Here is a 24,237-nt window from a genome sequence, read left to right as displayed (position 1 = left end):
CCTGCAGCAGCAGCTACAGCAACAGCAGCGGATGCCACAGCAGCACGAACAGCAACCGCAACAGCCGCAGCTACAGCACCAACAGCTGCAGCAGTTGCCACACCAGCAGCACCAGCAGCAACAGCACCAGCAGCAGCACCAACAGCAGCCGCACCAACAGCAACAGCAGCACCAGCAGCACCAGCAGCAACAGCAGCAGCAGCACCACCAGCAACAGCAACAGCAGCACCAACAGCAACAGCAGCGGCACCAACAGCACCAACAGCAGCAGCACCAACAGCAACAGCAGCAGCACCAACAGCAACAGCAACAGCAGCACCAACAGCAACAGCAGCAGCACCAGTACACTGCGCTCGTACAGCGTTTGGTTGAAGGCAGAGGGAGACTTGCAGGACTGCGTTGCTGCACTGCAGCAACAGATTTTGCAGCGCTAAGGTAGCTGACAACAGAAAGGAAGCGTCAGGTCCCGTCCAGAGAGGTCGCCGCAGGCGGAGTAACGCTGCAACGCCCCTGCTATCCATGAAATCCGAGGAGCTGCCCTCAGGAAAAGAGGCTTCTGCTACGCTTGTTTCAGCCGAAGCGCCTGGGGGAGGATTCGCTGGTGCTGACTGCTGAGTAGACTGCAAGATTTGGAGGCCGCTGGCTACCTGAGCACCTAAGGAAGATACGAATTCGCCGAAGGAGGGGCAGTCTCGCTCGCGCCTTGGGTGTGCCTCTTGTTGGTCCTCCTGGCTCCATCCTGGGGGTTCATTAGGGTGTTTCTCGGAATGAGGTTGCATTTGCTGCTGCAGGAGGGGGGCCTTTAGAGTTCGATGCGGCCCGTGAGAACCTTCTAGCTGCGTTAAGAAGGCCAGATACGCAGCTCCCAGCAGCAGAAGCAAAAGCGACTGGAAAAGACAAGCTCGCGAGGTGCCGATATCAGCAAGCCCTCCGAAGGATCTACTGAGAGGGCCCCCGAGTGCCGTCTCCCCCGACCGCTCGTCTTTGAGGCCCCTACCCAACCCGTCCAACTGCAGCAGTTGCAGTACCACTGACTGCAAAAGGGCCTCCCCGAGGGGGCCTTCCTGCTGCAAGCCTGCACTGGCAGCGGCGGCTGCTGCTGCTGCAGGATCGTGCCCGAACGAGGGAGCACTGCTCCCTCGTTGTTGCTGCAGCGGCTGCAGTGTCTCTCGAGCAGGAGGGTCTGAAACTGCAGCGTCCACTTGAAGGCGGCCCTCTGAAGGAGGCCGCCGTGGCGGATGCATGCAGAGCAGGGAGCAGCAAGACGGGGATGCGAGGAATGCATGCGCTGCCACGTCAGAGAGCAGGCACATGAAGGAAGGAGGCGCAGTCTGGACGCCCCCTGCTGGAGGCGCAGGGAAGGCAGACCCATCTTCTGGAGGGCCCCCCAGCAGCAGGTGAAAGGCCCATAACTGGTGACGCATGTCTGCACCGAGACGCGACAACAAGGCTTCATGAAGTGTGGGGGAGGCACGACAAGGCAAAGGCTTTGCGCTTCTTGCTGCTAGTTCGGGCGCCTCTGCAGACTCTGCTGCCCCTGATGCCGTTCCAGCAGTGAAAGTAGAGTCGTTTCGTGGCGACAACGCCCCCCCAACGGAGCTGCTGCCTTGCTCAGGGTGTTCTTCACTATCTGCCGCTGCTGCTGGCCGCTGACACTTCTCCCTGCCAAGGAGTTGGACTGGGGGCCCCCTTGGGAGAGGGGGTGCTGCATCGGCGCAGGCAAGGTGCTGAGCGCGAGCGCTCGAAGCTTGAAGGGGCCCGTCTGGGGGGCCCTGCACCCCCTCAGGGGCCCTGGGGGAGCTGCTGGCTCCCTGCATAAGGCGCGGAGGGTGCTAGAGAGTGGAGGCAGAGGGCCCCCTCCTACGCAGGAGGGGCCCTCTGCCTCTTGCGTGTCAGTGGACCCAAGGGGCAAAGACCGCGTAGGCGAGTCGCAACTGGTGGAGCCGTGTGCAGGATATGTGGGCAAGTGGCTGGGGAAGACACAGATTTAGGCGATAGCGCTGTCCTTAGAGGGAAGCGACGCAAGAATGCGCACACAATGCAGTGAAAACCTGGTGACCAGAGAATAAAAAGATAAAAGACTGACGCTGAAGAATGGCACATAAAACAATGCAAGATTTACGAGGGATCGTTTGGATCACCGGGGGCCCCCACCATCTAGGGGGGTGGGGGCCCCGGGTGATCCTGGGAGTGAGTTCACAACAGTCTCGCTAACAAGACCATTGCTACGCCTCAAAATACACCTGGCCTTGGAGACAGTGGTGCCCTCGTGGGTCAGAGAAGGTTTCGGTGGAGCCTCCAGTCTGGACACAAGGGCAGCCCAGGGGCCCCTGATCCATCTCAGCGACAAATGCGAGAGTGGATCTCGCTGAAATAAGGGTATCCAGAGAATACCGTAGAGACTCGCTATGTGGTCGAGAAATTCCACCAGACTTCGGTCGACACTAGGGTGCTTGCCACCTTCAATAGCTGCATTCAAGGGTTACTCCAGCCACTGTCTAAAGGAGGCAGCCTCAGTCACTTACCCTGGAGCTTTAGATTTGAGCGTTTCTGTGTTCTACATGCCCGCTAGTAGCTGGAGCTCGATAATTGCTGAGAACTCCCTTCGCAGTAGTACTTGCGCGAAGCTCCGCGCGCAGGAATTCTACAACGCCTAGGCGGCTAACACCTCGATTTTCACGCTTTTTGAATGCATAGCGCGACCGCAGATATCTTGAGTTCGCACCGCTTTCTACCATAGAGAGGCACAGGAGGGGCCTGCATCTTCTCGATTTTGCATCGCTGCGTATCGGCACTAATTGTAACCCCTGCTCCTCCTTTTTGGCCTCTGTCTGTATGTGTATATAAACGTATATGTGTTGCTTCCTTACTATTCTAAAGTACATATTACGAATCGCTATGTACGCATTGTTTCGTAATAATACCAACCGCTTTGCACGAGCTAGGGGGTATTCGTAGGGAGGCGTTGAGTTTACCCTGTATGCATTTCAGCTCCTTATCTTCATGAACTGCTCTACCATTGCGGCCCCGGAAGGCTTACTTCAGAAGAAACAGGCACATACCAGAGCCCGCAGCGACAGCTGAGAAGCGCCTTCAGCCGCACTCCCTGCATGGAGGCAACACCACGAACCTTTCAACCTTACAGGTCCTACTGTGGCTGCGCGCGCTTCTCCCTCATTGGAAGCCGATGCAAGGGGTTTGGCTGGAGGTCAGGACCAACTAGTATAATCCAGCCTTACGAGGAACGGAGCATGGGGCAAAGCAATGCCCTACTGCACCTCATAGAAAGCACGCGGGGGGAGGTAGCAGGGGAGAGCAGTAAACACAGCAAACAAAGAATCAATTGCTCTCCCCCCAACCCCACCCCGGATGCTCGAAAAAAGCCTCAGACAAGTGAAGCAGGGGCCTCTGGAATCAAGTGAGCCCCCACAGCTAGTGGTAAGCGCGATAGGGAGCAACTTTCAAAGATGGACAGCGAAGGATTTTTGCACGGCGAGGCAACCAACATAGCGAATAGGGACCCCAGACAAGGACAAAGCAGGCACACAGTACGTCTCCGAAAAAGAGAGAGGTTGCTTTCTGTGAACATACATAGATATATACATATATATATGTATATATTGAGAGCTGCGGCAGTTTTCTGAAAGCACTTTGCGGAATGGCACGGCCTAATTTAGGTCCAGTCAAGTCTCGTCTCCCTTCAAACCTCCCTCGTACACCACTACCCACAACACATGCTCTTAAGTGTCCAAAAAGAGCGGCGGCGCTGCCTGTCGCCACTACTGCCGCTTCTGCTACTGCCGCTGTTGCTGATGCTGGTTACGACGCGGACTTATTGAATAACTGGATGCGCCTGCGGATGTTGGCGTCAAGCGCCCTCCACTCGTGCTGTTCCGTGGTACAGAACACGATCTTAAGCCCCTGCTGTTGCTGTTGCTGCTGCTGCCGCACCTGCCAGCGATGTGCTGCTGCTGCTGCACAATATGCGGCTGCGTGAGTTGAAAACCCTCCATGGCCGGTGCCCAGCAGAGGTGTCACGAGTGTCTGCAGACCTAAGGAAGCGGCTGCATCGAAGGCCTTCGTGTAGCAGCGTTCCAGCATGTGCAGCCGGGGGGCGCGTTGTCTCCGCGCCTCCTCCCAGGCGTCCTTCTGTGGTTGCTGCTCTTTTGCCCACTGGACGTCGCAGTCTATGAGCTGCAGCAGCTGCTGCAGCTGCTGTTGCTGCGTGAGAGCCGCAGTGGGTTCGACGCAATGCAGCAGAAAGAGGGAGTTGGCTCCGAATCCGGGGGTCACCACAAGGGCCCCCGGCCGCAGCAGCGCCTCGGGGGGAGTGGAGGGCCTCTCTGCTGCATGCATTTCTGCTGCCGCATAGGCAGACGTTGCAGCAGGCGCTTTGCAGGTGGCGTTCAGGGCATGTGCAACGGCTCGCGCTGCCGCTGCTGCTGCCTCGGGTGTTGATACAGCCGACGCTGAAAGAGCGGAGAGCGGGCAGCGCTGCTGGAGATGGGGGGGAAGCAACTCGGCATGCAGCTGCTTCGCCACCGACAGAAAGGCGCTTGCAACAGTCGCTGCTGCGTCTTCGGGTTGCCGCTGATGCTGCAGGCGCTCCATCTGCAGCTGCAGGAAGGCCTCCAGCCAAGGGCCCCCCGCAGAGAACACGGCGCTGGCTCCAGTAAAGGCGCTGCCCTCCCCCAAAACGCGCAAAGACCGACCAATACCAACCACCTTGCCGCACGCTTGCAGCTGAGATAGGGCTGCACACACACGGCAGCGGCAGCAGGCAATACAGACGCTTAGACAGTCGCCGCTGATGGCATGACTGACGCAGAAGCGAACGCGAGCTCAAGTGGTGCCGCAATAAGAAATGACGGATGTAAACACGGACCAACAGACGAGACCCTAGCAGAAGGGCCGCAGTGAAAGCAGCAGTAATAGCACAAGAGCAACAACAAAAGCAGCAATAACTGCAGCAGCAGTGGCAGCAAAAACAGTGACAGGAGTAACAACAAAAGCAGCAATAACTGCAGCAGCAGTGGCAGCAGTAACAGCGACAGGAGCAACAACAAAAGCAGCAATAACTGCAGCAGCAGTGGCAGCAGTAACAGCACAAGAGCAACAACAAAAGCAGCAATAACTGCAGCAGCAGTGGCAGCAAAAACAGCGACAAGAGCAACAACAAAAGCAGCAATAACTGCAGCAGCAGTGGCAGCAAAAACAGTGACAGGAGTAACAACAAAAGCAGCAATAACTGCAGCAGCAGTGGCAGCAAAAACAGCACTAGTAAGTGCAGTAATAGAAGCAACAGCAGACCTCCGAGATGCAGTGCAATACGGTCCAAGATAGGATCCTCTTTCTGCTGATCCTCCTCTTGCCGTTGTGGTTGCTGCTCTTGCTGCTGCGGCAGCAGATGATGCGGGAGGATCGCGCTTGCCATTTGGTGGGCAGAAGGAACTCTAGAGGCCTCCAGGTTGACTGGGGGGTCTACCGGCAGCGCATCCTGCATGCAGCATGCATAGACTGCTGTGGCTTGCATGTGGCACCAGTGAGCTCAAGTGGCGAGATAGACTTCGAGAAAGCACTGGGATGAAAGCTCCGGAAAAACTGCGCTACGAGTCAGGGTGTGGCGTGCAGAATTTGTTTCTCACGGGTTTGGTGAAGGCTTTCACTCGTTGGAATAGCAGGCGTTGCAGTTCTGCAGAGGGGGCCTGCCCCTCCAGTTTTCGTGAGTTGCCCCTTGCCTTGAAATTGGGAAAGCCACTGGTAGGCTTGTTGCGCAGCTGCCGCCACTGCTGGAGCATCTGCCGCTGCAAGAGTGGATGTGCATGTTGTTCTTGCTGGTGGGGGTGCAGCAGCATTCGCTTCAGAGACACCACGGGCTGCTCGCTCCCGGGGAGGCCCCTCCATGAGGCTTCCTCGGGAGAGCGTCTTCTAAGAGCGCTAGTAGCCAGGACGGCAGCAGAAGAAGCACATGCGCGCTGGGGGGCACGTGAGAGAAGTCGGCTTGCAGCAACACAGTACATCCTCGAGTACGGAGGCAACGAAACCAAAGAAGAAACAAGGGGAAAAGCAATCGCACTGTTGTTGCTGTTGTTGCTGTAGCTGCTGTTGCTGTAGCTGCTGTTGCTGCTGGTGCAGCTGCTGATCGTGATACAGGTGCTGCAGACGATGAATCAGCTGCAGCTGCTGATCTTTAACGGAAAGCCTCTGCTGCCCGTCCCGATGAAACTGCTGCGTCAGTCCTTGGGGCCCTTGAAGGTACGAGGCGAGCCCACCGAGAGACTGCTGCCGATGCGGCATGCTGCTGATGCTGCACAGCTGTAGAAGACGTCGGGCTGGCTGGCTAGAGGCCTCTGTCTGCAGCAGTCCTGCTGTGGCTGCTGCTGCTGGATGCGAGGTGCTTGGTCGGGTTGTCGACCTGCCGCTGTGCTTGCAAGCCCCTTTCTAAGCCTCCGCCTGCTCCTTGTCGCTTCCCAATGCGTAAATGCGGCACGCACCCCGAGTGGCCTTCTCCGCGCTCATAGTCTGGGGGCCCTCCGCACTGCGGCTTCCTGTTGCGTCAACCGCAACAAAAGCGCGAGAACATGGACCTCTACTGCTCGAGAGAAAAGGCAGGGAACGCCTAATTCTGCGTAGTTCCTTGGTGAAGGGCCTTCTGGCCATCTACCGGGTTGAATCTCCAATCAGAATCCGAAAAAAACAGCAACAGACATATTCCCGCCACGTGCCCGCCACATGGCATTTCACATGGATTTACTGCATCGAGAAGTGCAGGAAATGCAGAGCGCTGGCTTTGCTGGCCACAGCAGCAACAGCTATTTCTTCTGCCCTCACCGGAAGCCGTCAGGCCGGGCAGGGGGCCCCTTGGGCCCCACCCCGCTCCCTTTGCTTCTCAACCGGCAAAATCTTAGGCCTATGCATATTGACGGTAGATCAGGCAGCTAGTGCCTAGCTTTTAGCACGTTTTCGCCCTCTAGGCTTCCCCAGGAGTTACGCAGCCTACTAGGCCATGCGCAGTGTGTTGGTTGGCTCGCCCATCGGTCTAGACCCTTTTAAGCGCATTTCCGCTACCACCAGGAAAATGGCAGGCGTCAAGGCCCTTATTTAAAGAGGGGCAGTTCGCAACAAAGGCCGATTCGTACTGCTCGCCGAGGATGCATTGGCCCCTAAAAGGGCGTTGGGGTCTTCGATACAGATATCTTCAAGGTGCTATGTGTAGCGGGCGAAGCCATGCTTTGAGACTCTCTGCTACACTAGTCATATCTAATAAAAATAGTAAAGGCCCGACCAGTTGTTTTGCGCGTCCCTACCTATAAAAAAGGCATTGCAGAACGCTGCTAGCCAAAACACAAGGCGGCGAAAGTGTGCGCGCGCCCCCATTGGAAGCAACGTACAACTAGCTATGAATGATCGGAGTACTTAGAGGGAGCTCCTACGTGCACCCTAGCTGCCCGCCCTCCTCGGGCACGTCGAAATTCTGGGAGATGCGGGGCGGAGCTCGATCGAAAAGCAATAGGATTCCAGTATGCTTGCATCGAGCGCGAAGTGAGGTGTCTCACTTAGGAGACCTCAGATTAAGCGTTACAGCCAACAAAAGAGCAGCTAGCTGTGGCTACTACAGCCAGCCACAGCTTACAGACGTGAAGCGGGTGCCCCTGCTCCTCCTGTTTCCCTGTACATCCACAGCCATTTTAAGAGGCACGGCTGTAGGCGCGCTAGTCTCATTAGACGACTGCCAGAAACCAGAAACAGCGAGCTATGTGTTGCGGCTCAGATTCGAAGATGGTGTACAACAGTCCGAGCTCGCGACTGACACTCAAGGATTCTCTACTCCTTACCCTAAGGAACAGCCCGATGCCCTTCCTCCCCTCCATGGGTAGTACGGCGTGCACTGATGATGCGCTTTGCCTACGCTCATAGGCAAACGTGCTGCTACTGGGGAGCTTCCAGAGGGAGTAGCAGCCCACCAGCATATGAAAAGTGCGGACTCAAATGCGAGGGGCCCTTCCTCTCTAGACAAGCCTTGCTGTGAACCTATATGCAAACCCCTACGAGCCTTCAAATTTAACCTTCCTAACTTGGGGAGGCAAGCCCTACGGAATCGCCTACTACATGAGCTGCACAGCAGAGAAAGAGAGACTCTGAAAGGGAGAGGGAACGCCTCTCCTTCGAGATGCGGAGGCCTTTCACGATGCTACCCCTGTGAGAAGACTGGCCACCTGCTGGCAGTTTAAAAGGGCTCTCAAAGCCGCCTGCTGTCTAGTAGGGGGAGGGCACTGCTGCTGAGGGGTCGCTGTCGCTGCTGCTGCTGCTGTGATGGTGGCTTGAGGCGGGGGAGCACAGAGGTGCTGTTTGGAGCTCCCCCCTCCGCTGCTACAGCCTTCCGCTGCTGTTGGGGAGGCCTGTGGTGACCTGTTGATACAGGTGGCATTTCGCTGCTGCTAGTGCTGTCTTTGCTGCTGCTAAGCCCCTTGCGGTTCCGAATTTTATTTACACCTGTGTGAGGCATGGGAGGAGGCTTCGCCGACGCGGTTGAAACACCACCTCCCCGAGGGGGTGCTGTTGTGGGAGTTTGTTGCTGTGCTACTGCCGCTGCTGCTGCTGTTGCTGCCTTACGTGCGGGCTGCCCCTGCTGCTGCAGTCGATGTAGCCTTTGATCCACATGGTTCAGAAAGCTGTTTGCCGCGGTGCGGGCAGCAGGACCAGCAAAGCGCTTACTGAATGCTGCGGCTGCTGCTGCCTTCCGCTGCTGCTGCACAGCCAAGCCAGGCTGGAGCAACACCGAGACATCAGGTGCACTATTCTGCACTGCAGCGTTCTCTGCTTCGGCCTTGTCTTCTGCGCAATTCGTGGTATTGGAGTTGCTGCTAGCGATGCTGCCGTCGCTGTTTCCCGCAGGCGGTCCGCTGAAGACATCGCTTACTTCTTGCTGCAGGCGCTGCCACATCCTCGGCTGCTGGATTTGCTGGGGTTGATCCTGCGATAGCAGTCGCGACGGACTAGCACTCAGGAAGAACTTACACGGAGAGGATCCCCTACTGTTGCAGGTGCTGCTGCTGCTGTTTGCTGCCGTTGCTTCCAAACCTGTGCAAACTTGCGCAAAGACTTCTGTGCTACTGCTGCTGCCTAGCAACTCCAGCAAACTGGCGCTGCTGCTACTGCTAACATCGTCGCTGCAAGCTGCTCCTCCTGCTGCTGCTGCTCCTACTGCCGGCATGGACGGTGCAGTGTGGCCAGAGTTTACACCCGTTGAAGCGTGTTGCTGCGAATTTTGTGCCTGATGCTGAACAGGCGGCTGCTGTTGCTGTCGCTGTTGCTGTCGCTGTTGCTGTTGCTGTTGCTGTTGCTGTTGCTGTTGCTGTTGCTCCAGTGCCCTCACCCCCTCGACTTCCATCTGTTCGGACTGCAAAGGGAACGGCTGCTCTTGTTGCGTGATGGAAGGGTCCTGGTTTGACTGCTGCTTGCATTCCCCTGCATCATCGTCTGAGAGGATGACTGCGACTTCATCACCGCTGCCTTCTGTTGTTGCTGTCGGTGCTGCTCCCGCTGCTTCAGCCTCTGCTACAGGACCCTCGACTCGCTTGAAGGACGGCCTCTGCCGCTTGTTGCTGGTGCCTTTGCTCTCATCGCAGTTGCTGCTACTGTTGCTGTCGATGCAGCTGCGCTTCTTGGGGTGCTGCTGCATGTGAGGCTGCTGCGCCTGGGGAACGCGAGCTGTGTGCTGACTCGGGATAGTAGCGCAGTCAGAAACCGATTTCTGCTGGCCGCAAGCAGGTGATAATACAACGGAAAGTGCCGCTGCTGATGCCACCGTTGCCTCGATGGGCATTGCTGGCATCTCTCGGGTAGGTGATGCTGCATCCCCGGCTGCAGCTGTCGCTGCCGAGCCTGGCTGGGGTTCTGCTTCTTCTCCCGAGACGCTACTGCTGTCTTCAGGATTTAAAAGCATTTCAAGGTCGAGCATCTCCGCAAATTGCTGCACAGGGGCGCTTGCCACTTCTTCCTGTTCCTGCGATGGGGGCTGTTGTGCAACGAACGCGGCAGCCGCAGCTGCACCAGCAGCTGCATCATCAGGGTGTGGTGAGCAGCAAAAGGGAATGTACGCAGCAAAGCGCCAAGTCGGAGCCTGCAGCAACGCGGCATATGCGCAGTCAATCCAATCAGCCGTCACAGGCACGCTTCCGCTTTTGTTGCCCCTCCTGCCGCTGCTGGTGCCGCTGTTGCCGCTGCATGGAGCAGCAAGGACCTTCCTCACAGCATCGAAATAAAACCACACAAAAAAACGGCCACAGAGATCGCGAATCAGCAGCTGCTGCAAAGCGGCTACGTCGATTCCTTTGGCTGCCAAATCCGCAGCAGTAGCGACGACCCCAGAAGTTGCTGTCGCCTCTGCTGAGGCTCCTGTAACCGTGTCAAGTTGCTGCCTTACTGCTTCATTGCACAGACTGCCGCTTTGTTGCTCCTCTTGTTGTTGCCGTTGATACTGGACCAGCGCGTTGGCGTACTCCCAGCAGGCGTGCTTGTATATTCTCTTTCTAACGGGCTTCCACATGCGGTTTGGATTGAGTGGAAGGGCCTTATCCCGCTTCAGCTGTTGAACACAGCACGAAAATGTAGCAGCCACAAGGTCCTGTGGCTGCAGCTTCAGTGCGGCAAAATTCTTGCTGCTGCATGCCAGAGGCAGCAGCAGCTCCGAAGGAGGGGGCGCGCTGCAGCAGGAGCATGGAAGCGATAAAGACAAAAAGGACCATTGAATCAGTTGAGCGTCAGATGGTGCTCCTTCTGCTGCCGTTGTATCACATGCAAGCAAGTGGCGTCCAATTCTGCAGTACTGCTGCTGCCGATCCTGCTCACACGAGCCCATCTGGAATGGAGCTGGCAGTTTAAGTGAAGGAGCCCCTACGACCCCTGAAAGGGGTATGGAAGGCATGCCTACTACGGTATTGGTTGCTGATCTGCGGCCGTTGTTGTTGCTGCAGCAGCTGCGCAGCACCGTGTGTGTGGAGATGAACAGTGCCCATGTATCCCGAGAGACAAAACTGGTGGCACTTGCTGCTGCTGATAAAGGGGGAAAGAGAGCGGACGAGTACACAAAGTGTCGAGGTTTACTTTTGCATGAGCTCCAGCAACAGGGGGTGGTGAGGTCGGTTCTGCAACTGTGGGAAGCTAGAGCGTCAGGCAGTCATAAGACCTTTTAAAAGAGATCTGGATGAGCATCGATTATTGCAGATGGAGCAATTCGATGCCGGAAGGGGTGAAAAGGGTCGCCTAACGGGTGGGCAGTGGTCGGCTACGTGTACGCGGGTCGAACTCCCTACACTAAAACGAGCTGGGGCTGCATGCACTGGCAGGGTTCCTGGGTTAAAGCAGGGATAATGATGTTAATTCGATTCATGGGGTGTCGAGATCCAGAGGAGTTGTGTCCGACGCAGCAGCTTCCGTGTGCGGCGACAGCGTGTGAAGGGTGCGCGGCAGGGCGTGTCCGCAGTGGCGAAATGGCGTTTAATCTTGATTCTATGGGTATTATTTGATACACATTTCAGTTTTTAATTCCGTTTGAAGGGTTGTTTCACACCTTTCTCACCATTCTGCCTGAGTAGCGAGCTGCATTGCCGGCGTACGGCTTGTGCTTGTTTCGTGTCAAAGTAGCGGCTTTCCCTCCTTCACCCTCTAGCGACGTGCACGCGTCAAATTCTGTGCGCCTCCAATAGGAGGAACTGTGGCAGCAAGCAGGGCCTGCAACAGTGGCAGGCTAGTGGCACCATTAGAGGAGAAAGCAGGAAGGGCAGCAGCGGCACATGCGCACACACGCACACCGAGACTTACGATGAATCCGATTGGTGTAATTATACCAGGCAGCCCCTGTTCCTTCCCTCAGCAGTTGGAGGGGGACACCAAGTGGCTTATAGATGTCAAACCTGCTCCCGATGTTATGTGCTTCCTCACCCAAGAAAACCAGCTGCCACCTGAAATGGGCATCGGCATCTACTTCTCCTTGCCTCCCTTCGCCAACTGGGAGGCAAGCAACCAGCACTTTGAGCTGTATTACCTCCATTTCCCCAATCCATATAATCAGCGGGCAGACGGAGACTGTCGTCCCCGTCTGCCCGCTGTGTTTCGTTAGAGCAGATCAATTACCGTGTTGAGGGGTGGGTGGGCACTGTGATCTCTAAGGGACTGGCACGAAACGGCAGCACATGGATGTCGAAGCAGGAGGCCATCCAAAAGAAGTAATGGGTGTACTTTTATTCTGTACATGCACTGGAAATCTGTTGAGGTTGAGGAGGGTTTTTCCTGTGTTGCTTTCTACGATTTCAGTTCATGGGCGTTTTGACAAATAATCATCCAAGTGTTCTTCTCTCTACAGGATGGCAAGTTTACACATCCCTTTGCTTCACTTAAGATCGTGCACAGAGAATAGACCAAACGAAATGCGCTGTGTAGAACAGAGTCGTTTTTCAGCGATCACTGCCTCACCATGCCTATTAAAGGTAGGTGGGGAAGTGTACTTTCCTGCATTCGTGCTTATCATGAAGTGTTTTCATGTTTAACCGCTTCATTTTCTTTTTCTTCCTGCAGGAATTTGCTGCCCGAGGCCCAGCAGGCGGCAGGCGTACGCCTCGGTTTGTAGGCCGCTAGTTCGCCCCCGCACAAGTCCCCTTGCCCTGCAGTGTACTACCTACTAGCAAGACCATAAGCAAGCTGCGGTGCCAACTTCGTGTGTGATGAGCTATTTACTAGCTGGCTGCCAGTGTCCTTTCAACGTTATTGTCTGAAATCCTATTTGCCAGAGACACCTAGAATTCACTGTATCTGGCTGTGGGCAAGTGATCTCTTCAGTCCGGTGCTGCGGCGGAAAACCTGCTTCTTCTCTGCATGGCGATTGCTGTATTTTTACTCAGTCTCTTAGAGTCGGCACAGAGCCTAACGGAGAAACTTGAAACCAAACCAATCGTGGATGCCAAAAAAGAATATGCGAGAAAAGTAGCGCTGAACCTGTACAGGTGAGAAGGAATAAACGGTGGAGTTGTGAGGAACTTCATTTTCGCGCATGCGCTTGTCATTTCTTTGTTTCCCTTCATATGGCTTCCTGCTATTGTTCTGTTCGGCTTCTTTGCTGCTTCTGTCTTCCGATATTTTGTCTCATGGCTTCTTCCTTTTTGCTTTCGCAGGTTTGTGGAGTCGTTTCAAGGTGGTGGCGATCAGACCCTTTTAGATCGCTGGTTTGAACGGTGAGGAAATTCCGTATTTTGCGTTTGAGTCTCGTTTTCATATCAGTATCACTTGGTTGTCCATCCCTATGGCAGTAGCTGGCAACCAGGCCAGTAAAATCATGGCACAGCTTCGTAACGGAAAAGTGGAATCTTTTTTGTTTTCGCCGCAGGTTTGAAGCGAAGTATCGCATCGACCCTAACTTTGTGATGAAAAGCGAATGAGCACACGCCGCGCTAACTAACTTAAAGATTACATCGGTATGGGGGATTTTTGGAAAAGGCGCCTCGCGTTTTCCAGAATGAGCGATGGTTCATGAACCAATAGGTACAAAAAAGACAAACCATCAGGTAGCTCAGTCTCACTAGCAACCCGGAACAACACCACACAAGCTGCCACCGGCATTCGCCATTTTAACCTTTTTTCATAGTGTCTCACTTTGACAGCTTTCTCGAGATTTATCTGAATATTTATTAAGCCCATCTCTTTTCTGACCTGTTTAGCTGCTAGTCTAGACTTCATGTCGTCACCAGAGACCTTCCTTAGTAATGCGCACTGCTGCGAGTTTTATTGGCGTTGTACTATTTCTAGAAAATCAAAATCACCGCTTTCAAATTTAGAACCGCTTAGACTAGCTCCTACCCAGGAGGTGGATCTACGCAACGGATTGCACCGCTTGGGTTTAAAAAAAAACGAAGGAACGTCATGTGACTCGACGAGCAGCAATACCCTCCTTCTCTCCAAACAGCGAATGCCAACTCGCACACGCTTTTTCGGAATAGTACAACCAACATGCAAACAGACCCGGCTGCCGTTCCTGCACTCCGTATGGATGCGGTAATGGCCTCTCCGGTTGTCGCATGGGCTACGGCCGCTGCTCTTGCTGTTGTTGCAGATTGTACTGGTGCTGCCTCCTCATGCGTGCCCCTTCAGCGAGCATCCGCTGCTTGGTTTCTTCTGCAGTAAGTACATCCCCCAGTTGCGCCTGCTGCTTTTCCCTTTCGTTGTTGTAAGCGTGCAGACACAAGACTGCTACCAGGAGCACCCAAAAGGCTGGGGAAAAAAGTGACATATTTTTGTCCGGCACCAATAGATCCCACAGACGCTGCGACTGTGCAGCTTGTTCTGCCAGGCGCTGTCTACGGGCCTCGGCAGCCGCCTCCTCTTCACTAGTTGACGCCGCCTTACTAGGTGGTGCCGCTTTGCATGCAGGTGCTTCTTTCCTTGCTGCTTCCACAGCGCCATGAGAGGCCCCTTGTTGCGGCTCCTCGTTCGAAGGGAAAGGCCTCGCATCTCCTGCTTGCGAGTGGCCCTGAGCAGCAAGTGCTCGTCTTTGTCCACCAAGCATGGTGCAGTGCTTCTGTCCGTGGTATTCCCCCCGCAGTTTCTTGGCGCAGTTGAAGCCTCGTGTCACTCGATGGATCGGAGTGTGAATAGAGGAAACAGAAGCAGCAACAGCGGCAGGAGACACACCACGCCTGTCCCGTAACAGCAGCGCCCACAGCCGTGGGATGGCCGGAAGGGGCCACCGAAGACCCCTGCTTAAGACCATTTGAACTGTACTTCGAGATGCGTATAAAACAGCATTCCCAGTCGCTTTGTTATCATTCGACCCCTAGTGGGCTGTGTCTGCTCATGAGCTGGGCCCTTTGGCGCCACACGAGGCCCCAGCCAGCGGTGGTCCAGTGTCTGTGCCCTCATCCATCCTCTTCAGTGATTGCGTGCATATCCATTCTTTCTTTCAGTCCGTTCCTCCTTTATCAAGGGCGAAGAAGTTTCCCTCCGTTTCTTCTCAGTGTCCCACCGCTTCTGTCGGCTGCGCCCATACGGCATATCTCATCAGCCCGCCACTACCTGCTTAGAGCTCCGAAGTCGGAGATCTAAATCCCCAAAAGCTACAGCGGCTTTATCTGAGCCTCTACTCGTCTACTGTAGCAGCAGCAGAACCCGTGACAATGTCTGTACACCGGCGGTGCCCCTTGTCCGGCATTTGGCTGGGCCTAGATTAGCAGACAAGATTCTGAGTCATTAGGCCAACCCCCCAACTTGCACCCTTATAATATTTCACTTGACACCAGCCGAGCTCTATTTCTTAGCTTCCGCATGCACGTTTCCCTTCTTTCCCTCCCGTCTAGCGCTTCTTTCAGCTGCTGCCTGTCCACTGCCCTCATCATATAGCCTCCTCTTCCTGTAGAATTCTCCCTAAGGGCCCCCCTTCTTGGGATCCCTGACAAATTTCTGCACTACTTTTACTTCATACGGTACGGATGGGAGCCCAGCCGTCCGTCTTCCCTCACTCGACATCTTCTAAAGGACTTCGAGTTTGCGAGGCGCTACATGCGGGACGCTTCCCCCGCATGCGCCAGGAGGGCACCAGGGAGGCCTTTTCCCTGGACAGAGCCTCTCTGCTGCTGCTATTGCAGTCCTTCGACATCCGTAGGCGTGCAGAGAAACTCAGGGAAGCAGAGGAACGGGCACGGAAAAATGCCGAAGCCAGCGATGGTGGACCTACACACCTGACTTCTCCTTATATCTGCACGGCCTGTATCATCCGCCGCTGCGAAGCACAAGTGATGCGGAAGGTAGGGCTCTCTTCTTTCAAAACAATGAGCACCCTTGAAACCTTCAAGGCACCGTGGGCCTCCATTCATCCCTTTTGGTTCTGAGCTTTTAACGGGAGTAAGGGAATTTGAAGAAGTTACTGGTCTTGAACACACCTTATGCGCACTGTGGCGTGCACATGGGTGCACAAGTGTATAGGTATGTCTAGGTTGCTGATAAAGGGAAGTCTTTCAACTTTTGTGCTCTGCCCCAGGATGCAGTCTACTTTTCTCGCGAGTGCGAGTCTCTCGAAGCGGAGCTGAGCCGTATCCTCGATTCGGGAGGTCGCCGGGTTCTTGCCAACTTTATAGCCTTCTCCTCCGCCAAACTATCACCTGGAGAGATGCAGGAGGCCTCTCCATACCCAAGCAAGCCGCCGATTACCGCCAGGGGTCGTTGCAGCAACTGCAGAGCATCCGAAGCGGAGAGAGATGCTGCACATGCCGTACGTTCACGGAAGGGCTCTTCAGAGCAAGGCACGAGTATTCTAAACAATCCATTTCCATAGCTCGCTCTACCCTTCCATCTCACTTTAAATGCGATATCCAGGCGTGGCCAAATGGAAGGCACCCGTCCTTGTTTTCGGTACGGGGGGAACGGCAAGGGAAAGACCAGCGTCGTGCCCTTGCCTCCAATCTGAACGAAATTCTCTCCCCGTTCTTTCCCCATAGACATCTCTGAATAGTTACGTGGCCACCTACGCAGTGTCTCAGAGCGCTCTTTCTTGCGATTCTTTGACTTCCTTTTCACACCATCTGTCTTCTTCCGACTATCGACCGCTTGCATTCCTTTTTTCCGTACCACTTGTGCGTAAAAATATAGGCTCGCTTTTATATGCCCTGCTTGGAATCCGCCTCAGGCGGCTTGCATCTCCTGCTACAAGCTTGAAGGCCTCTGCGCATTCTTGGAGACGCATGCGGAGCGCATCCAGGCGGCAGCCGTAAGGCACACGTCGGAACAAGAGCCCATGAGTTCACAATAGCAGATTGCGAAAAAAGGGCTTGACAGAGGCGGGAGGGAGGCGGACGCTAAGCTCGATTGATAGAAGCAGCGCGTGTAGCAGGACTATGCATGGGCAACAGAAGCAGGGGGGGGGGCAAGAACCCTTCCCCAACAAACAGGGTCGCAGGCAGAAACTGAAGGCTGCGACACAATTGGGCAGAAACCTTGTGTGTGTTGCATTCCCCGATTTCTAACGCTTTCAGCCTCCCCCTTTCTGTTGCAGGCACTATATTCGGCGAATACCAGTCGTTCTGGAGTGTCTGTACACCTCGCACGGAGGCCCCGTGCACCTGCGGCGGCAGGGTCTTCTCAGGGGCCCCAGCAGCGGGCTCTCAGTTTGTGTGGACCCCTTGCCTCTAACGCAGGAAAGCCAAACGAAGGCAGCAGTAACAGCAGCAGGCGAGGCCCCCGGGTGAGAAGGGCAGAGACAGAATCCATGGTTGCTGCCTACTCACGAGAGCCTGCAAAAACCACCGCAGCACCCCCCTTGGTGTCTGCCACACCAACACCCGCAAGGGACCATATCAGCGCGCATCGCCCCTCTCCGGGTCACTCATCTCCTGCCTGTTCGCCTGCTTCGAGTCCACCGCAACCGCTGACGGCAGCTTTATCGCTGCTGACTGCGCCCCTTGCCCAGTGCGGGGCGGTGCGAGGGTGAGTTTTCGAGCCTCATGGGGATGCTGTGTCTGTTATATCGGCCTACTGCCTTTTTATGCATTATCCCCCTTGGCAGTGCTCCGAAGCATGAGCATGTAGAGGCGCAGAAGCATCTTCTATTGGCCCTCGTAATCGGCCTTCTTCGCGGTGTTTCTGCACCTCCAGAATGCAAGAGGGAGTCCAAAGAGGCTCGTTCACAGCGACGGGTATCAATGCGGGTTTTACAGGCTGTTCAGCTCGTTCTTGCGAATTCGTGCATTACATGCTTCATCGTTTAGAGACCTTTCGCATTTGCTGTGCGCAAATTCGCTGTCTCCCCACCTCCTGCTTGTGGTGTTCTGACTGCCGTTTGCTCGTGCAGTAGCCCCTTCTCTTTGTGCTTTTTTGCGTTTGCTTCAGAGGCACGGGCCCAGCCCCTCAAAGAGGCCAGGGCCTACCTGGCACTATGCCTCCGTTCTCGCCGGCTCACGCTGCTGCCAGAGGCTGGACCAGGGGAAATCCCGTGTCTATCAGAGATGCAGTTAGGGCCCCCGCGTCTGCTGCCATCTCGTCTGTTGTTGTCCCTAGGCTTCCCAGCTCTCCATTGAGCCCCAGTCACCCACCGAGCTAGCCACACGCGGATAGCGTGGTATCTACGCACTTCGCTGTGAACCAGGACAGAATGAAAAGGCTGGGTTAGCAGTCTTCGGGCCTCATGGGATAAACGGGTAAAATGCCCACCCATTCCTGGGAGTTTGCTTACGTTTAGGCTCGTCCCCCAACCACCCAGCTCGGTAGCTGCTCTTCAGGTCCTTGAGGTTTTTAACCAGCACGCGGCAGAGAGATATTGCAGGAAAAACAGTGACGCTTAGTGCAGCATAAGGCTGGCTTGGTGCAGCCGCTGTCCCAACTGCGGAGGGGCCGGTAAAGCGCTCTCTCTCTTTCTCTGAAAAGTGCCAGCTTTTAGGCCGTACCAATAATCAAGAGACCCCCGAAGGGGCACCTGTGCGTACACTGCACGCAACTTACTTGCATATTCTCTAAGGAGCCATGTTTGTGCGTTTCAAAAAATCAAACTGTATTACCTAATGTGCTACAGCTTCCGTGAAAATGAACGAGCCAGCATATCTACTCTCATGGAATCTGGCATGAATGCAAGCGTGCATATGTGGCTGTATGCACAGTCAAATCACTCTTCCCAATACGCGTGCGTGAACTACGCCCTTCATTGTATAATGCGTACACGATTCTACAAAGTACACAAGGGTTATGAAGATACGAGCACATACACCTGCGCACTAGGCGTCAAGCTTGAAATAACAGAGCATTGCTGATCTTCCTAGTAAGGCGTCAGTACGGCTACATGCGTGTTTGCTGCGCTCTCGGTGTAAACGAGGAGCTCCACGGTTGCCCTTATGTCTACTTGGAGTCCGGTGAAAGCGAAATCTGTGGGACGTGCAGGGGCACCGACGCACTACAGCAGACGCGGTGTGGTGCACATGTTCACGACCGCTTGCACGCGGCTAACTTCGTGCGAACAGACGGGTGCTCACAGATATGTGTATATTTTTTGATCCAGTACTCGCTTGGCATTCGTTAAAATAGTTGCTTTAGTGTTCCCCTTGCGAAACGCACGCAAACAGTGGCACTGCCCAGCACACGGTGGCACTTGCCGCGACTGCTGGCCCCCTTCCCTGCTGCCACCATCTACCCCGCACGCCTCCGTGGACTTTTACAGGCCTAAGGCCCCTACGGTCCAGGGCGAAGGCGTTTGCGGTTTACGAAGGTACCTCAATGGAGGTGACTCTGAGCCCAATGTGCAGTCTCTCAGTCTCGTCTGTGGCTGCCCTGCGTACGGGCAGGGCAAGCGCACCCTCGAGCCACACGCCACGCTGCAGCGGGAAGCAGATACCAAGGCCTACAGTGCCTCTCCAGTCCCTGAAGAGAGAAGACATCCGGGATGAGACGGTCTTAGCGTCTTTTTGCGTCAGCTGCGTGTGATGCTGGAATACATTGGCTATGCCTCCAACGCTTCCAAACACAAACACCCGCGGATGATAACCGCCAAAGCCCCGCTTGCCGCTGTCGCTGCTGCTGGAGGGGTTGCCTTCGCTGCTGCTGGTGCTGATGGATCCGTAGGTCGCGTGGAAATCGTAGGCTAGACACACCTCGGAGGCAAAAAAGGCATCGCCTCCGAGGTGATCATTGACCGGAGTACAAACTGAGCGGTCTTTGTCTATGACGTAAGCTGAGCAGTGCCCACCCAAAAAAATGACACCCGCAGCAGCACTAAGCGCATGCCGCACCCGGCAGACGCTCCAAGGAGAGCGACACAGGAAAAGCTCAGCGACAGGGCCACACCCCCATAACCCCTCAACGGCAGCAGCAACAGCAGCAGCGAATGCAGCAGCGAATGCAGCCTACCTTGGTCTGCAGGGCCTACTCCACATGGCTTGAAGCCTCTTAGGGCGGAGGAGGCCCCTGCAAAATGAAACTTGTCATCTAGGCAGAGGGGAGGTGCACTTTTGGGGGTTAGAAGGGCGCCAAGCCCGAATCTTCCCGTGAGAATCCACGGAGTTGTGTTGGCGCTGCTGTTGTGCGTCTGGCTGTGGCTTTTGCTGCGGCTACTGGTAAGAGGCACAGCAGCAAAGCCGTGTATCTCGCCTTTGAGGAACCGCGCGTCCCCCCCCGGAAGTGCTGCCTCCGCCGCTGCTTGTAGCCTGTAACCTTTTCTTGGCAGCAGCACGGGTGCAGCATCGGCAGCCGCTGCTGCATCTGGCTTGTCCAGTTCGTCTCGGGTGTATACGTATCTGAAGGAGTGCTTAAAAGACCGCCACGGCAACAGCATGACAGAGGGCGATGCCACCCTCGATGCAGCGCTGATGGGAGAGCTATCGCGAAGACTAAAGGACGCAGTCACCGCATGCGTACCATCTTCTGCCCTCAGTTCTGCCGCAGTTCCCGTGGCCGTAAGAGCCGTTGAGTTGTAGTGCGTCATGTCTTTTCTGCTGCTGAAAAGGCGCACCGTGCCCACGGAGAAGAGGGGGGCCCCCCGCTGTATGAAACCAGGCAACCGCGGGGCAAACAGGGAGGCTGAGAATACGCGGGAGGGCCCCCCCATCGGAGCCGTCGCGGCAGTGAGCGTGAGACTCTTGTTCGTTCCCCCTAATGCCGGTATACTTGCAGACGCTTCAAGCTCCGTCTCCCCCCTTCCGCTGATGTTGACCCCCACGTTGCAGCGCCGCCGCTCCTCCTTCAGATGAAGCGTCACGCACACCTCGCCATCCTTCTGGCCGCAGTGCAGCTCGCTCGCGGTTTTGGAAAAGAGATTCAGCGAATGAAGACGCCGCTGAGTCGACTCCACGGCCAGCAACAAGTCGCGTACAGTTCGCACACCTGAGGGACAGACAGCACGCGCGCAGTCTCGAAGGCACTGGAAAAGCCACACATCCAGAGCCCTCAAACACCCCAAAGGAGGGTTGCCCACAGGCAGCTATTATGCAGCCAGCTAGCCACTCCCTTTGCAGCTCCTCGTACACCTCGGGGAGGGCTACCCTCGCCGTGTCGGCTAAGGAGGGGGACCTCCGCACAAGAGCGTCCTCTGGTACGTCCATGCAAGCACACACGCGTGTGCGGATAAACATTGGCGCCTAGATGCATGCGTTCTACGCAAGCGCGAGGGCAGCTAGAGACACGGCCCCAGAGCAACACACAAGAATAATCCAGGATTCACATATGTTGGCTCATGCGTATACAGGCCAAACAAGCTCAGTGCGTACCCCAAAGGGGCGCCAACCAGAGAGACTCTATTTCGATTCCCGCACAAGGATCATAGCGAAAGCAATTACAGTCGTAGAAAGCCAGCCAGGCTGGCTGTGTGGCTATTGTACGGTCTTCTCCCGCAAAAACTCCCCTCCCTGCGCGCTGCTGTCGATACTGCAAGGACAGTGGAGCTTCTTACCCTGGAAGTCTACCAGCTCGGGGGCGATGGTTTCCGGCTTCACAAAGTGCAGACCCTTCAAGTTCACCGAAATTCCACCCACATGCGAGTCCAGGTTCAATTCGAGCGCGGGCGGCTCGCGCTTTTTATTCCCTTGAGCTCCACCACTTGCGGACGAAGCCATAGGGGGCCGAGAAGGGGAGGCCCCAGAGGAACCCTCTGGATGTCTCATCCTTCACGGGGAACGTTGCAAGACAAACCGCGCGAAGAGGAGTCAGCTAATGGCGGAGAGCAGGAAGGGGTTCAAACGGGACTGAGAGCGGATAAAAAAGAGGGTCAAAGGACGGGTGCAGGCAGTATGTGCACCGACCGTCTTTGTGAGGATGCTGACGTGCCCCTGTGTTGCGCTGGCTCGGTTCATTGATGGTCTGCTGAGGCGGTGTGCATCGTCATCGAGTGTATGGCGGGAGAGGCTCCTGCAGGAGGCCAGGGATGTGCAACAGGCCCAGGAGACCTCGAGGGTCGGGGAGGAGCGCAGTCGTGCTGTTCCTGCAAGAGATCGCTCTGCAGCAAAGGCGAGGGTGCCAGGGGGAGGCAGACGATGACAGGCCAGAAGAGCAGCCTCAGCACCCCTAGAGGGAGCCGGAGAGGGAGAGCGATCCGAAGTGGGGAGCAGATGAGGGGGGCGGCTGCTTGTCCGCCCTCGCTCTCTGCTCAACAAACCACAATAAACGTGTAGTCATAGGATGCGCCAAACACGGAAGGGGAAGAAGAGGTTTGGCGCATGTCTCGGGTAGAGTCCTCCGCATGCAGCCAACCGCCCGGGTAACTGACCCTGAGTTCGCTAGCGATTGAGCTTGCTTGGAGCTGTCCATTCAAAGAAAAATTATGGGTTTCCCTCCTGCTTCATTAAGTCATTTGTCACTGCAGAAGGATGTGCATGCACACACCACCATCGGTGTACTCATGTCCATCCCGGAAATCCACAGCTGACACAGCATTTGTCTTGCTCTGCTTTCCCTGCTTCCCTCCCTTCGTGCCGCATCTGCATATTCCATGCGCCTGCAGTTGCTCGTCATTGGTCTTTTGCTCTATTTAACCCAGGACACACACATATTGCTCGCAGGCCTGATGAAATGTACTGTCTCATTCAAGAGTGCCCCCCAATATGGAATGCACAGCGCACCAACAATTTCGTCTTTGTTGTCTAAAGGCTACCTGGAGCTTGCTTATACCCCAAACGCACGTCCTGCAGGATTGGTAGACAGCCAGTGGCTAGCTGACACTGCGCTCCGCGCACAGGGAACAAGGGCCACGGGGAGGGGGATGTGCTCCCCGACTTCCTTCCTGCTCGAAGTAATTGCTTCTAGGTCCCCAAATATCACCTCGTATATACGGGCATGCGTCTGCTTGTAAGTGGAAAGGCGAAAGCAGGTGCTGCTAAAAGAAATTCTGAGAGCTGAAGACAGTGATGCTTGTGCCTATAGGCTTCTTATCATAGATGTCATCTTGTTGCCTATAGGGCCAGCTTGTGGTGCTCTCAAGAAATAGGTACACTGCCTCCTGTGCGTGAGCATCTGCTAGCATTTCTAGCCAAGGCCTCGTTCTCCATGGGACTGCTTCCCTGTCTTTCCAGCCTCTTTGCTCTGCGTCAACTTCGTCGAGTTTTGCTTCATTTGATTTCTTCAGGCTCCCCCCACCGTAATTACATCACATATCTCATATCTTCAAGGTGCATTCATAATCCTTTGCATTTTTAGCCTCTTGGAGGGCCATGTTGTGTGCGACGGGCTACGGTGCACCAACACTTTTTGCTGCACTAGTTGTATTTACGCAAAAATTAGATCGACCTGAATAAATACTCTGTTAGTTCGCATAAGTTGTGTACTGTAAACTGCTGATAGCTCGATACAAGAAGACGCAATGATCTGTGCATGTGCGCTAGATGTTAGGTGCAGCTATCTACGAATGCCGGCAGTGCTTTGAGGGTGCAACTACGCCCGGATCAGCTGTTTTCTTCCCCTCGTGTTGAAGGTTATAAAAAGTGTGGCCAGAAGAAGGCGGGAAGTTCTTCTGAGGAACAATCACTGATTGCTAAAAGCTCGCATCAAGTCTGGAATTAAGTATTTTCGTACGAAGACCTTAGATAAAGTATTAGATAAGCAATACGGCTCTTTTTAAAGAGCCAAGAACCCATGCAGATGCCCAAAGCCGAGAAGAGCTTCCTTCGCTTGTCTTTGGGAGCTTTCTTAGTTTGAAATGAGAATTTTGGCGTAAACATGCTTCTGAACTAACTAGTCCAAATTCTTGAACATCTACTTACTGAAGTTTGCTGCAGGATACAGGAAAGCTCTGAAACATTTGTCGGTTTAAGAACTAATTTTCCTTGTTAACGGCGAATCCAAGTCTCTGCGCGTCAGTGTCTCAACTGCCTGTTAACTAGCTGCTTGTTCTTACATAGCTTCCCACCTTTCTATGTAATTGACTCTCTTTTCCTGTGTATGGAAAAAATATAGGGCTGTTGGCACACATCTGTGCCTATTTCTGTGTCTTGCTTCCTTTGTTCTTCATTTCTAGAAAGTCTTCTTACCGATCCCTTGCCCTATATGCATTCCGTTTCTCGTACGCAGCCATCTTAGCTCTGTGGAAAGCTTGCCTTCACTTTCTCACTTGAGGGCCTAACTTTCTTCCCCTTACCCATCTTTACATCGGTTTGTCTTTTTGCTTCAATGCTTTGTTTCATATTACGTAGATGCAAACGAAAAACAAATATTTAGTTACATCATCAGTTGTAGCGCCTTAAGGTCTACAATCTTCAAATACTAACGAGGTAGCATATACTATTAGAT

At 54.8% G+C, this 24,237-nt stretch overlaps 6 protein-coding genes across 6 annotated transcripts; 2 read left to right on the top strand and 4 right to left on the bottom strand.

Moving 5' to 3' along the window:
* Window positions 1–323: 323 nt before the first annotated feature.
* On the bottom strand, window positions 324–3,508 carry LOC113147396 (the record flags this gene model as incomplete). The annotated part of the gene is made up of 4 exons (XM_026337825.1): window positions 3,392–3,508; window positions 2,562–2,813; window positions 1,607–1,772; window positions 324–1,450 (listed from the first exon to the last, which is right to left on the bottom strand). Coding segments are annotated over exons 1-4 (1,662 nt in total), but the record flags the coding sequence as incomplete, so codon positions are not given.
* A 311-nt stretch (window positions 3,509–3,819) lies between these two features.
* LOC34624347 (transcription factor kayak) lies at window positions 3,820–6,297 on the bottom strand. The gene is made up of 4 exons (XM_026337824.1): window positions 6,019–6,297; window positions 5,646–5,804; window positions 5,311–5,497; window positions 3,820–4,754 (listed from the first exon to the last, which is right to left on the bottom strand). Exons 1-4 carry the CDS (start codon window positions 6,295–6,297, stop codon window positions 3,820–3,822), a joined length of 1,560 nt encoding a protein of 519 aa, XP_026193609.1.
* Window positions 6,298–7,039: 742 nt separating this feature from the next.
* LOC34624349 lies at window positions 7,040–10,861 on the bottom strand. Its single transcript, XM_026337821.1, has 5 exons — window positions 9,707–10,861; window positions 9,563–9,654; window positions 9,206–9,468; window positions 7,836–8,070; window positions 7,040–7,163 (listed from the first exon to the last, which is right to left on the bottom strand). Exons 1-5 carry the CDS (start codon window positions 10,859–10,861, stop codon window positions 7,040–7,042), a joined length of 1,869 nt encoding a protein of 622 aa, XP_026193606.1.
* Window positions 10,862–11,390: 529 nt separating this feature from the next.
* On the top strand, window positions 11,391–13,433 carry LOC34624350. Its single transcript, XM_026337820.1, has 7 exons — window positions 11,391–11,517; window positions 11,709–12,020; window positions 12,284–12,368; window positions 12,577–12,624; window positions 12,900–13,001; window positions 13,170–13,229; window positions 13,382–13,433. Exons 1-7 carry the CDS (start codon window positions 11,391–11,393, stop codon window positions 13,431–13,433), a joined length of 786 nt encoding a protein of 261 aa, XP_026193605.1.
* A 2,382-nt stretch (window positions 13,434–15,815) lies between these two features.
* Window positions 15,816–17,470, top strand: LOC34624352. The gene is made up of 4 exons (XM_026337819.1): window positions 15,816–15,839; window positions 15,980–16,281; window positions 16,633–16,750; window positions 16,871–17,470. The coding sequence occupies exons 1-4, from the start codon at window positions 15,816–15,818 to the stop codon at window positions 17,468–17,470; spliced, it is 1,044 nt and encodes a 347-aa protein (XP_026193604.1).
* A 1,756-nt stretch (window positions 17,471–19,226) lies between these two features.
* On the bottom strand, window positions 19,227–21,620 carry LOC34624353 (SAM50-like protein SPAC17C9.06). The gene is made up of 3 exons (XM_026337818.1): window positions 21,423–21,620; window positions 19,873–20,881; window positions 19,227–19,696 (listed from the first exon to the last, which is right to left on the bottom strand). Exons 1-3 carry the CDS (start codon window positions 21,618–21,620, stop codon window positions 19,227–19,229), a joined length of 1,677 nt encoding a protein of 558 aa, XP_026193603.1.
* Window positions 21,621–24,237: the final 2,617 nt, after the last annotated feature.

Source organism: Cyclospora cayetanensis, unplaced genomic scaffold (assembly GCF_002999335.1).
Source record: "Cyclospora cayetanensis isolate NF1_C8 unplaced genomic scaffold, CcayRef3 CcayRef3_contig_203, whole genome shotgun sequence".
Taxonomy (NCBI): domain Eukaryota; phylum Apicomplexa; class Conoidasida; order Eucoccidiorida; family Eimeriidae; genus Cyclospora; species Cyclospora cayetanensis.
This window is presented reverse-complemented; position numbering and strand designations above follow the sequence as displayed.